General features: G+C 44.0%; 1 protein-coding gene across 1 annotated transcript in view; it reads right to left on the bottom strand.

Moving 5' to 3' along the window:
* Positions 1 to 14,294, bottom strand: part of LOC137432161 (uncharacterized) — a 54,414-nt gene that overhangs the window by 11,473 nt on the left and 28,647 nt on the right. Inside the window, exons 7-8 of the mRNA XM_068123871.2 lie at positions 11,380 to 11,498; positions 1,872 to 2,080 (exon numbers count right to left, since the gene is read on the bottom strand). Of these exons, the coding sequence (XP_067979972.2) occupies positions 1,872 to 2,080; positions 11,380 to 11,498 (328 nt within the window). The remainder of the gene's footprint in view (positions 1 to 1,871; positions 2,081 to 11,379; positions 11,499 to 14,294) is intronic.

Genomic DNA, 14,294 nt, shown 5'->3' with positions numbered 1-14,294 from the left:
CAGGCACTCCGTGCGGCGGACACGGGCCTCCGCCTGGCCGACATTCCCTTCGCGGGCACCGTCCTGCTCTGCGACGTCTCCCAGGGCCAGCCTCGCCCCATCGTGCCCGTTTCCTGGCAGCGCCGCATCTTCGCCTCCATCCACGGCCTTTCTCACCCGGGCCGGAAAGCTTCTCAGAAGCTGGTGTCGGCGCGTTTCGTCTGGCACGGCCTTCGACGAAACATCCGCGACTGGGCCAACGCCTGCACGGCCTGCCAGCGGGTCAAGGTCCACCGCCACACCCAGGCCCCGCTGGCACCTTTCGCCGTGCCTGAACGGCGTTTCGACCACGTCCACGTGGACCTGGTGGGTCCCCTGCCCCCCTCGCGGGGGTTCACCCACCTGCTCACCATGGTGGACAGGACCACCAGGTGGCCGGAGGCTGTGCCCCTCGCCTCCACCACCACCGCCGACGTGGCGCAGGCGTTCATCGCCACCTGGGTCGCGCGCTTCGGCGCACCAGCGGACATCTCGTCCGACCGCGGCCCACAGTTCACGTCTGAGCTTTGGGGCGTGGTCGCCCTTTCGTTGGGGGTCACGCTGCACCGCACCACGGCCTACCACCCCAAAGCCAACGGGTTGTGCGAGCGGTTTCACCGCTCCATGAAGGCCGCACTCATGGCCGGCCTTCAGGACGACGGTTGGGCCGACCGGCTGCCGTGGGTCCTTTTGGGCCTTCGCACGGCCCCCAAGGAAGACCTCCAGGCGTCCGCCGCCGAGCTCGTCTACGGCCAGCCGCTCCGCGTCCCGGGCGAATTCGTGCCCAACGCTACCAGTCCCTGGTCCGCCGCTCGCCAGCGCTCGGACCTCCAGGAGGCCGCCCGACGATTTGCCCCCGTGCCGACGTCCCGCCACGGTGGCCCCCAGTCCTACGTCCCCCCGGCGCTTCGCACAGCGGAGTACGTCTTTGTGCGTCATGACACGCACCGGGGGCCACTCCGGCCGCCGTACGACGGGCCCTTCCGGGTCCTGCGACGGGGCGACAAGTCTTTCATCGTCGACTTCGGCGGCCGGCCGGACCGGATTTCTGTGGACCGCCTCAAACCGGCGCACATGGACGTCGACCGACCACCACGGTTGGCCCTTCCTCCGCGGCGAGGCCGCCCCCCGTCCACAGTTCCCCCCGCTCGACCACCCACCACCACGTCGGACCCCTCCCCACGACCCTCCAGGGGTCGCTTCGGCCGGGTCATCCGGACCCCCCTTAAATTGACCCTGCCGGTGCAGGTCGATTCTGGAGGGGCGTGTGTAGCGGTTACCGCTGGATGCACACAATCGCCTTGCACCGGCCAGAACACGGCCAGACGCGCCTCTCCCGGGCATGCCCGGACTCACTGTTCCCGGGCACGCCCGAACCTCCCGGGCACGCCCGGTCTCGTCTTTCCAGGGCTCGCCCAGAGCGCCCGGGCACGCCCAGCCTCGACTTGCCAGGCCGCAGCCAAACACGCCCGGGCAGGTCCAGACTCGCCTTTCCAAGGCTCGCCCTTGACACCCGGGCATGCCCGGTATAGCTTTTGCCGGGCAAACTTCCCGACATAAATGTGTATATATATTGCTGCCCGATAAACGGGCTTGTCAGAATACCTGAGCTGTTTTGTTTCAATAAAGCAACTCGGACGAATTCCGTCTTTGGTCGCGTCAATTCTTTCGACTCGCGTTGGAGCGCAGTTCCTTCAACGTGTTATAAAACATCCTTTTTCCAGTTTTAACCCTTCATTTTACATCCTCATTGACACACAGATCGACATGTAATATGTTTGTCAAATACAACATGCTGTCTTTTGATTAAACCCTTCAGCGCAGCACGCCTAGTATTAGTGTAAGTCACGTACCTCTTCCATACGCCGGCACACTATGGGCGTGGTTTCCATGAACGTATGCTCCTCCCCCACCATACGGCACCAATGGGACATCCTGCCCTGTGTGTTGCCCCACCTCTATCATAGTATCTTCATCCACTGACCCCACAACTCGTAGGTCAGCAAGGAGACGAGGGCGCATTGCACTTGGTAGAGGACATGGCATTAAAGGATGGTCTTTTCTGCAGAAAGGAAGAATTAATTTATTCTGGATATGAGTAATAATAACAGGAGTCCAGCCATTTAATGATGTAAAAGGGATGAAAGTTATGAATAAATATGGTGTGAAATTTTCGTAAACAGTGATTGAGTTGCTAAGTTAAGTTAACGACCAAATTCTTCACTGTGATGCAAAACTGCTTGTGATATCTTCATTCATTTTCTTAACACTATAAACATCATCTGTTGGTGTTAAAGTTCATTTCATGTGCTCATATGCTGCATAAAAGTATTCAAACCTTTTTGGAGCCACATAGTTATCAATTGCACACCCGGTGTCGATGGGTGGTTATTTATTTATTTTATCTAATTGAGAATATAAAAATTGAGAAAAGCAAAAGAGGCACGGATGGTAAGGAAGGAGAAGAAAAGATGGCTGCATGATCACAATGAGCACTTTATTCAACATTTTACAGCTATGGTAATAGTTTTTAAAGTAAAAATGAAAGTCAAACGTTCCAAAAAAAAACAACGAGAAAGCATCAGAAAATGCAAAGCCCGTCTGCATCTGTTTGCATTCAGGCGTCTTCTTCTACTTCTTCTTCCGTATACTCAAAATAACGAAAACAAAATTCCATATACTCAAAAACAGTTTTAAAAAAATACAAAATGAAAATTGATGATTTTATGCAGACTTGCTTGACCTTTGAACTTTTGATCTAAAAAAATCAGCTTCTAGCTTTTGATTGGTGAACCAATTCTGTGACCCAATAACCAAAATCTTAAAATTTCAGGTAAATTGGGTGAAAATTCGTGATTTTATGCAACATTGACCTTTGACCTTTTGATATAAAAAATCAATCGGGTTGTAGCTTTTGATTGGTGAACCAATTAAAGTGACCCAATATGCAAATTCTTAAAATTTCAGGTCAATCGGATAAAATTGACGATTTTATGTGACACTGACCTTTGACCTCTTGACCAAATTATTAATTTGCCTTCTCCATATTCTCATACTGAAGCGTTGTTGAAAATTTGATGACTAAACTCAAATGCTGAATTGAAATTTCAGGTAAATAGGATGAAGATTTATGATTTTAGGTGATACTGACCTTTGACCTCTTGATGTTTTGGCAAAATTATGAATTTGCCTTCTCCGTATTATCATAACTAGTAACGTTACCTGCCCTATGGGCGGGGCTTCAATTGGGAAGCCCAAATGAAAAGGCAAAATATCAGCAATTGAAGGCTTTTTTTATTTTAAACGATTCATATAAACATCCGTTGAATCAAATCACATGCAAATCATCAAAATCTAAACACTACATGGCGCCCATTTTGAAAAAAGATTGAATTCTGCAAAACGGAAGCTGCCGCTACACGTCTTTCTCAATCGCACGTTTATGTGTGAAGAGTGCGCGCCGAATCTGTAACACGGAAGCGGCCACTACACCTGTTTCTCAGTCGCTTTGCACATGCTGCCATGTTACTTCGGAGCCGCACGTTTATATAGGAAGAGTTCGTCAGGAGTCGATCTACTCTCTCCTTGTACGTAGAATAAACAGTATTTGTAGAATTTCAACAAAAGCCACATCACTGTTCATATCGGTAAATATTATTCCATCGTGTTTGGAAAAACTGGAAAATTGGAAAATTGGAAAAACAATGTAGCCTATTTTACTCCCAGGGGTCCCAGGAATACCCACCCAAAATATCGTTGCGATCGGTTGAGCCGTTTTTGCGGTACCTTCGAACAGACGGATGGACATTTATATTATTATAGTAATATGAAGCTTTGGAGAAAATTTGATGACAAAACTCAAATGGTAAAAAAGTTACAGGCTGTTAAAACACTGTGAAATGTGGGACCAGTGATTTTCTGTACACAAACTCCATTTCAGAAAACAAGTTAAATTTCATGATTATTTTGTGAGCCAGGGAATAATAAAATGATTTTCTCTTAATATTTTTGATAAAACTTTTCACAATCTCAACTGTATTTTGGAGATTTTCTGGGATAGGGCCTTGTGCTTGTGTCTCTGGTACAAAGCAATGTTTATAGTTTCCACCAATTTTGGATTGTTATAACGGTAAATATGCATCGACTAAAACATTCTGAATGTCACAACGATCGTCATAAGTGGGGGTTCATTATAACCAAGGTACTTTATGCAGAGGTTTGCATGTATATTTAAACATGCAATAGCTAAAATATGCACTGTAACTCTTGCCAATGTACACCGTCTATAAATAATACACATTTCCTACTTCCTACTACTGTATTCCAAACATAAATGACAAAAACCCATGACACTTCTCCAATCATTCCGCCATAAAAACTAGAAACGCCCGCTCCCTATCGTGCTCGTGGTCCATGCAAGATCACGTGATGTGCCATTGTTTTTGGTCAAGTGACTCTCCATGAGCGGGAGCAAAGCACCACTGGTCGATTTTGTTTTTTCACAAAATATTTACATATCAAAATTCACACTGGGCAGAATTCATAAAATATTTATGGATATTTTTTGTGTATTTTGCCTGGAATTCCAGCATCAAGTTACATCATTAAGCAAAATTTAGAAAGAATCTAGATCCCCAATTTAGAATCTAGTCCCCCAAGAAAGCGCTAAACATTTACAGGCTGTCTCAATTTAAAAAAAAATAAAAAAGGTATAAATATATACATATTGTTACGGATACGGAGTGCGGCTCTTCCCTCTTAGCAAGGGGTGGTTAGTCCCTTGTCTTGTTAAGCTGACCGTCTCCGCTCCTGGCACTTGTAACGCTATCCCGTGGGATGGAACGGATCAGGGTTATGGGTCCAGTGTTTATCCCGAATACCTTTATCCGTCCCTCCGCTGACTAGGGAGACAAGCACCGCTCGAACCCCGGTTTGGATAGTCTAGTTGCCGAGCGGTTTTTAGCAACCCGAAGTTCGAGTCATTTGCCTTCACTAAACCCGATCCTGAACGTTGGCCGAATCGCACCACGTACACTCAATATTGAAACCACTAAAGCGACCGAACGAGAATGAAGAAGAAGAAGAAGTACAGAGGAATAACAGGATTTATTAATTATTTACACAAGCCAAAGCAAAGAGAGCAGTCAAGGTTATATACAGGGAAATGGAAAGGAGCAGGAGACACAGTGAAATCATTAGCTTACCTATTCAAGCTTAATTAATACCCCAGGACAACGTGAAAGACAGACGAACGATCACACTTACACGGGGAATGCAGGCAGGAATGAATGGCTTGGAGATGGATGGCTTTGAGAGGCAAGGAAGGTTCAGCGGGGACTGGGCACGGTCGGGCCAGAAGGCACCGCCGTCAAGAAGCCGAGCCGCGGTCGCACAAACTCCCGCGGTCCCAAACTGCGCGGGCGAAGTTCCTTTCTCCGTACTGCTGCCTCGCGCGCTCCTTGCGTTGCCTCGGTCCGTTTCTCCTGCAGCGCGGCACGTATCACGGCGGCTTGGTCACACCTGCTCATCTCCAGCGCATCTCTTGGACTCAGAACTCATCTCTCGTGGGGAGCGTCCCGCTGCGGGTTATATAGGCCCCGCCCTTCAACCTTTGCGAACCTCCCCCAAGCGTTCTCTCTCCGCCCTCTCAAGCCAAACCCCTCGTTCTGGGTTGGATGAGTGGGGCCGACTCACTCCTCCCCTCTATGACGAGGTGGAGACCCGCCTTTCTTCTTCGTGGTTACCTCGTGCGTAATGGAGTCAAATGCAGCAAAGTGGACGGGAGATGAAAATGCAGCAAAGTGGCTAAAGAAGTCAATTGCAGCAAACCTGGCAAACCTGGCAAACGGAAGATGCCATGGGGCGTCGGAGGGACCTACTCTTATTTAATTCGGTGCAATGAAGAGTCAAACTATTGGGAAACACATCCTTAAGCTACATAGAATAAGGGACTAACTATTTAAAAGGATATATGGTGCCCTGTGTGTAGGTTTATGGAATTAACTAAGAGGACGAGCTTCGACCTTTCCTTACATTACGGAGGGTGCCATTTACACACGACAAAACCATAATTCTCACATTCTTTACACTTTCTCAAATTCGTTACAATATATATGCAGTATATATAAACAGTATATACGGTACAGTATATGCTTTTATACAATGTCTAAGCCCTCAGGCTTGTAAGGAAGCTGCAATATATAGACTTTAATATTTGAGAATTTAATTCAAAATTTAATGAAACATCAAGGAGAGGGACGATGTTGAGTATTTCTAATACCTAACAGATTTAATTAGCGTGTGGTGGAATGATTGCACGTCATCAGTTAGATGCTACCCATAAGGCAGTGCAGAACAACAAGGTAGTACAGTATACTTTTCGATATATAAAGTCTGTATGGTATACATTTTATACCATACTGAGATATCACTGACTGATTGAGTCAGTGGTAAGAAAGTTTTATCTATTATCTATAACTATAAGAGTTTGTGTGTGTGTCTCGCCACCTTTCTCAGAGATAGCTGAATTCGTAAAACTTTCATAAATAGCCGAATTCGTAAAATTCGTAAAACTTCGTAAAACTTTCAGTCGGAATTTTTTTTTTGGAGAACAAAAAAGTTTTTTTTTTTAAATCCCTCTATGTCTGTAGCTCCTCCGCCTTTATAGCTACGTGAAATGTAGTATTAAATGATCTCCAACACCATTCCTTAGTGCATTTAGAGAAGTGTTTTAGGCCCCCACAAAAATTAGAAAAACAATCAAAATTAGATATCTTCAAAATGTCAACAGGATTAGAACAGCAACGGTTAATGCCGAGTACCCCAGTTAGTTAATGCCGTTAACAGGTTAATGCCGGCTAGTCATTCTAATTGTGTATAAAATTGCTTATTCCATCATCCCCTTTTAATCGTTTATCCTTTGTAATCTGTCCTAAATGTTATTTGCATAGTAACAGCTTTGCAAAACCACAGAGGTGCAAGTAATGGCGCAGTTCCGCCATTTCCTAACCTTCGGGGTGAGCCGAGAAGCTTTGCCGTGGGGCCTCGGCTCGATTGATGTCGTGCCCACAAATGAGTGTGGGGCGGAACTGCAGATCCAGGCTATCAGTGGGCTACAAAACGTAAACTGTTCAGCCTGGGGAGGCATGCGCTCTACAAAAATGTTGTTCTAGTTAGCCAGCGCACGCAAAGCGAAAAGCGTGATTAAGCAATTGGTCCGTCTGTCTGTCTATCTGTCTACAAAAGTCAATTTATGATTGAGGAACAATTTATTGAAATTGAATTTTATACTTTGAACATGAATCAGAAAATGAATACGAACCACCTTTAGGGGCCATTCTTCCCTGCAGAGCAGTGGTTGGCCTTTATCGAGCACCATGGTCCCCTTTTTGAAGCAATGTTTTATGGCCGGATGCCCTTCCTGCCACCAACTCTGTTAGTCGTTTCTTGCGACACAGGGAATTACCAGTGAACTGGTGCTCAATTTGCCGACCTCGGAAGGATGACAGGCTGAGTCATAGTCAACCCCCCTGGCGTTAATTCAGCAATCGACCGGGATTACGAACCCAGGATCCTAGGATCCCAAACCGGCACCCTAACCGCTAAGCCAACACCAGGCTCAAATCAGAAAATGAATAAGAAGACAAATCTGCCATTTTACTATACATTGGCTCTGAATTCATCCTGACCACACATGCACAGAGAGGAGTGAGATCATTTCCCCCTCTGTCTGCCTGTCAGTCAAACAAAATTGAAAATCATTCCAAACAGGAAACTTATTGTTTTTTAAGGACATTATAAAGGACACAAACACCAGACACAAATAACAAACATAATGTGTTAAAGGTGGTGTAGTCGACACTGTAATAGCGGTAAATTCCAGAATTAATATTTTTATACAACTTTTACAATTTTTATTTTATTTAAATTGAATTATATACTTGAACACTGCAGAACACAAATAACCTTCTTTACACTTTCAAAACCCTTCTGTTTAGCAGTACTTGGACATGTTAAATAAAGTGGTGTGTAAGGGTGATGTACCGCTTCAATACGACCGCTTCAATAGCGCGAAACTTCCGGAAAATTTGAACGATCTTAAAAAACTTATTTTATTTCAATTGAAGCATATACAAGCATATACATATAGTGGGGGTAACGTGTTCTATGAACTCGCTGGTTAGTTTTTGAATTATGTTGATTGATTCGATGTTTGAGTCAATTTTTTCCCAACAGTGTTGTAATGCACTCCAGAGCATAGTCAGACTGCTCACATAAATTTTATTTTTCTCTCAAACGTATTCTCCCTTTATTTATTCTGTCAAGACAAAGTGTCAGTCAATAATAATTAAAATAAATTAAAGAGTATGGATACATATCTTGAACATGACAAATTTGTGTTTGAAATTATTGTGATTTGAGAAAGCTTGGCATTGATTTAATCGGACTCATACCTATGCACTCCACTGTGAACTTTGTGCGTAAGTCGAATTGTTCCTAACTTTAAATTTTTTCCTCCTCCCCCTCCTCTTCCCTCCCCCATCCTCGCTCCCCGTGGCGGGGGGAGGGTTAACGAGTGTATTTATGTTAATATTCCAAGGCTAAATTAAACTTAGCGCTTGCTCTGATCCACGCTTCAGCCATGAAAACCAATAAAGCACTGTGGTTCCTCTTCGCCAGGATGTCCTCTGTGTCTCATCTCCCCCATGTGGTGTTTTAGTGTGTATGAATGGGCTTAAGCCTTAGATAATTAGATTCCCAAATATACTTCATACACTCAGCCTGGATGCATTTTATCCATATCCCATTTTTCCACGAAAATGATTGCTGGAAAGATAAGAGCTGTGAGTGGATGGCACATCTCCCTAAACACAAAACTCACCGACCCCTGAGCTCGCGGAGACTCATGCCTGAACTGAAAGTAGTGCAAAGCAGCTGGGACGAAGCAGCTATTGTGAAAAGGAAGCTTTTCATGTGGTTCTAACTCAATGGGGTTTCTAAAAGGAAAAGGAGTGACGTTTCATATGCAACGTGGATGAAGCCAATAAAATGGTTCCTTTGGAAATTAGCTGATTCTTCTTAAGATGATGGTGTTTGTGGTGCAGATGTTGGAGATATAAAGTAGACATACTCTATGATGCTTCCGCCAAACTGTGAAGCACCGGCAGTTCAGCTGCAGGTAACCAAATCTCATTCATTCAGGAATCGAACTCGGATATGACGGCTCAAATATCTCTTTATTACCTCTGCCACCGAAGGTGGATGGAGGTTATGTTTTCACCCCCAGTCTGTTTGTCTGTTTGGTTGTTACTTGCAAAAATCGAAGATTTTAAAAGTATATTGCTTGGTCTTGTGCGTTATTCTGCCTGTTTGTTTGTCTGTCTGTCAATCACCTACATGTCACAATTTTAAACTGATCTTCATGAAACTTCACCAGATCGTACAGTTGGCCATACGGAAGAAGCCTATTGATTTTGAGGTCAAAGGTCATCTTGAGGACAAATTTCTAAAATTGTCATTTTTCATCCGATTGACTTGAAAATTTAGCAGCATTTGCATATTGAATCATGAAATTGGGAAACGAACTATTTGAAGGTCAAAAGGTCAAAGGTCAACTCAAGGTCAAACTTCTAATATCTATTTTAATCTGAAAAATGATCAATTTGAATCTCAATGAAATGGACAATTTGATGTATCCATGGCAACTTTTTTGTGGGATGGGGGGGGGGGGGGGAGGGGGAAGGGAGAACTTTGCAAGTATCATGCTCTGCATGAAGTCTTCTTGTTTGTTTGTTTGTCTGTGTGTCTGTGTGTCTGTTTGTGAACAGGATATCTCAAAAGGTGGTGGACAGATTCGGATACAACTTGGTGGATAGGTTGGGTTTGTGACAAGGACTAATCAATTTGATTTTGGTGAAGATCCGAATCTGGATCCGGATCAGAGAGTTTAAAAAAAAATTTTTAAAGTGATACTTCACAATTGAGTGATGGGGCCAAAAACGATATGTAGCACGATATTTCAAAAGGTTGTGGATGACTTATGACAAAACCTTGTGGATGAGTTGAGTAGGTGACAAGAACAAGCCGATTAGGTTTTGGTTCAGATTGGATCCAGATCTGACCCATCAGTGGATACAAAACGTGAACTGTTCAACCTGGTGGAGGAATGGTCTCTACCGAGTGCTGTTATAGTTAGCTTCTGCTTTAGAATAAAATACATGGAGCTTTCACCAGTTCAAATCATATCTGGGGCACAGTTTATAAAAGAAAGATTGTGTTTAACAAATCAACCCCTTGGTTTTTACTTCCAATCAGATTTAAGTTGAAAGTGCATGTGTTACAAATCTGTTTATAAACTCCTTTTAAAATTTCAATTGCAAAGGGATATTCTACAATTTTTTGTATATTTCTGATATATCGATATTAACATTTCAGCTCAGTTGTAATCTGTGATAAATATAGAACTGCTCACCGTATAATTCAGTGTCAGCAGCTACGTGGCTAACTGCATCATCAGTAAGCTTTTAGTGGCATATGGACTGGGGAAAGGAATCAATCCACGGATGCGTTTCTGGCTCCTTGGGCATCATCAGCATGGATCCCCCCAGGAGATATATACAGGCAGCTCCCGACTTATAAACTTCCGCTATATCAACATCTGTTCTTACGAACTCCCAACATACGAACATCTGTACTTACGAACTCCCGCTATATGAACATCTGTACTTACGAACTCCCGTTATATGAACATCTGTACTTACGAACGCCTGACATATGAACGTCCGTACTTACAAACAAAGTCCCATTAAAATAAATGCAGTTAGATGTCTCAAATTACCAACACCTGGTGCTACCGTAGATCTTTGGACCTCGGTTGTTCAACGATTGAGACCATAGCGAAGGATAAGCAGCAAATTCACGAGCATATGAAAGGATCAGCACCCATTGAATCTACCATTATAAGGAAGAAGAGAAAAAAAACTAATAAGAAAGAACAAAAAATAAACCCTTTTTCATTTTAGAACCCCATTGAGTTAGAACCACATAAAAGCTTCCTTTATTACAATAGCTGCTTCGTCCCAGCTTCTTTGCACTAGTTTCAGTTTCGGCATAAGTTCTGAGACCTCATGGGTCAGTGAGTTTTGTGTTTAGGGAGATGTGCCACTTCTTATCTTTCCAGCAATCATTTCCGTGGAAAAATGGGATACAGGATGAAATGCATCCAGCCGTGTTCATGAAGTATATTTCGGATCTACTGGATGGAGAAAATTGTGCAGTGGCTATCATGCATTGTGTAACAGCAGAATGGACAGCTCAGCAGAACGTGTCTGCCACTGTGCTACTCTTCGTACCTTGACCTACCCTGGAAAAGAACGTCCAAACCTTCCTCCACCACCACCACCTCCTCCTCCTGCTCCTCCTTCCTCTCCTCCCCTGAATCCCTTTGCGAATGGATTGTTTTCAATCTTCAGCTGCGTTATCTACATACACACACACACACATCTTGTTTTTTCATTTCTGTTCCTCACAATTCTATCCCTCTCCACACACACACACACACACACACACACACACACACACACACACACACACACACACACACACACACACACACACACACACACACACACACACACACAATGGCAACAGCAACAATAACAATAGTTATATCATAAAAATGCAGGAAGCATTGTTGGTAAATCATGTATTTAATGGTATTCCACATTTATTTGGTGTGTCACGCTTCCCTCTGAGTTCGATTCCCGACCCGATTATGATATCAACTGTATTTCATCGGCAGTCTCATCTCTCGGATGATCATAAAACTGCATAATGCTTTATCTAGATAACCTACATGTCACAATTTTAAACTGATCTTCATGAAACTTCACCAGATCGTACAGTTGGCCATAAGGAAGTAGCCTATTGATTTTGAGGTCAAAGGTCATCTTGAGGACAAATTTCTAAAATCGTCATTTTTTCATCCGATTGACTTGAAAATTTAACAGCATTTGCCTATTGGGTTCTAAATTGGGAAACTAACTATTTTTGAGGTCAAAGGTCAACTCAAGGTCAAAGTTCTAATATCTATTTTAATCTGAAAAATCATCAATTTTAATCCGATTGACCAGAGCTTTGATTAAGATCATCAATTTGAATCTTCAGCTGTGGAAGTTAGATAGCCCGTCGTTAGATAAGACATTTCAATAGTTAGCCTGTCCACTAACTTTAGTTGGTGGACATTTAAGATCCCATGGTGTGTTTGGACAAAGAATAGGTGAGTTATCACCATCTGAATGAAAAATATTTTTGCATAGAAAGTCAAGGCTCATGGAAGAGCTAGAACACCAAGCGGATCAGGATGCAACAGAACAAAATTGACAGGAGAAAGAGGGGGAAACAACAACAACAGAGTTGAAGGGACAAAATAGAGGAAGACTTGGACAAATAAAGGATGTGGGGAGGAAGGACGCATGGATTTAACAATTAAAATGGATACAGAAGAAATCTCTCAGGAAAGAAAAACTGGAAATTTGGTAGGAGGGAAGAATGAGACCTGGAGGGAAGAATGAGATTGAACAGAATGTGGAAGTCGATTCCACAGGTGGGGAAAAAGAGGACCGAATGAGGGGCGCAAACGAACGTATCTGCAAACGCTTCTGCAAAATTATCTACAAAAATTAATCGCCATCTGCAAACGAACGTTGGTTGTGCTAGTAAACTACACAAGGCCTCATCGGATGTTGATTTGTTGTTGGTTATCTTAGGGCCCGGTGCTCGTCTATCTGGCGTCGCATTTGCAGAATTTGTGGCATATTTGGACGACTACCCCGATGAAGAAGGTATTTGTCCTGTTTTCAAGTTACCAGATGTGGCTAGTCTTCATCAGACTCGAGTGGTGCAGTTGGGTGTCGTCAATGACAACCGGGTACACAGCACGAGACTGGACATATTTCCTGATCCCATAGGACATTTAGAGAGTCCTGATATCTTTCTCACATTTCAATAGCATGTTGGAACTGCATTCATGATATCATGAGATCACAACAACAATGCAATGTGTTCTTAGCAAATGCAACAAAAGTTGTATGTAGAGATACAGGTATGTTCAATCAAAGTCTTTTTTTCCGATGGGCCATTCCAGCAAGGCTGCCAACAGTAGGCCGTACGTACCGGAATGTTTGCTGGCTCTTGCAAATATGATTCAAAATCCCACCACAGTGAATACCAGACACATTTGACAAATTCTTCAAGTACAAATTATATCTACTAGTCGGGTCACCCGTGGGAATCCCACGGGCATGGAGGAGTATCGTTGCGATTGGTGCAGCCGTTTTTGCGGTACCCGGGACATAACGTTAGGCGGGAGTCCAAACCTGAAAATGCTGGAGACCAAAGCTGAAATTGGAAAAACAACATAGCCTATTTTACTCCAGAGGGTCCCAGGATTACCCACCCAAAATATCGTTGCGATCGGTTCAGCCGTTTTTGCGGTACCTGGGAACGGACGGATGGACAGACATTTGGTGAATTATCGTAAGATATTGAGTTGTTGATGTTTTGTCCCTCAACCCCAGGTTTCACAGGACACACATGGTCCACCATCAACCCCTTCTGGCAAAACTACCGAACTCCAGGATCACTGCTCATCTCCACTCATTCGTTCCTCTTTTTCCCACATGTGGACCAACTTTCACATGCTTTTGAATCTCATTCTTCCCTCCAGGTCTTCAAGACCACTGTTCGCCACCATCTCAGATCATTCCCAATCCAAAACCATAATATTTTCTTCCCTCGTTAACCAATCCCCACACCCCACCCCAATCCTTCCTTCTAAATTTCCAGTTTTCCCTCTTTGTAATTTCCTTCTGTATCCATCTTTTCCACCCCATGCATCCTCTCCTGTTCCATTCCTCCCCTTTGTTTGTCCTAGACTCCCTCTGTCTAGGCCTTCAACTCTGCTGTTGGTGTTTCGCCCCTCTCTCGACTGTTTTCCCCTTTTGCATCCTGTTACATCCTGTTACATCCTGATCCGTCAGTGTACTCGGTTTTCCACGATCCTCGACTATGTATACAAAAAAAACCCAAAAAACTCCAGTTACACAAGAGCTTATGACTCATTTTATAGTACCGCCATTTCCCTCATACATGATTGAGCTGGCACTGACAGTGGGTTCCTCGTCATCAACGAGGTATCATCTTCTGACATATCAGAAGGCCTTCACAGCCCAAAGGGTTTCTTGCCCTTTAACTCCTCCAAGTCTTCATCTTGTAAC

Source organism: Myxine glutinosa, chromosome 8 (genome assembly GCF_964187855.1).
Source record: "Myxine glutinosa chromosome 8, kmMyxGlut1.1, whole genome shotgun sequence".
Classification (NCBI taxonomy): domain Eukaryota; kingdom Metazoa; phylum Chordata; class Myxini; order Myxiniformes; family Myxinidae; genus Myxine; species Myxine glutinosa.
Note: the sequence above shows the minus strand (reverse complement) of the source record. Positions and strands in the feature narration are given on the sequence as shown.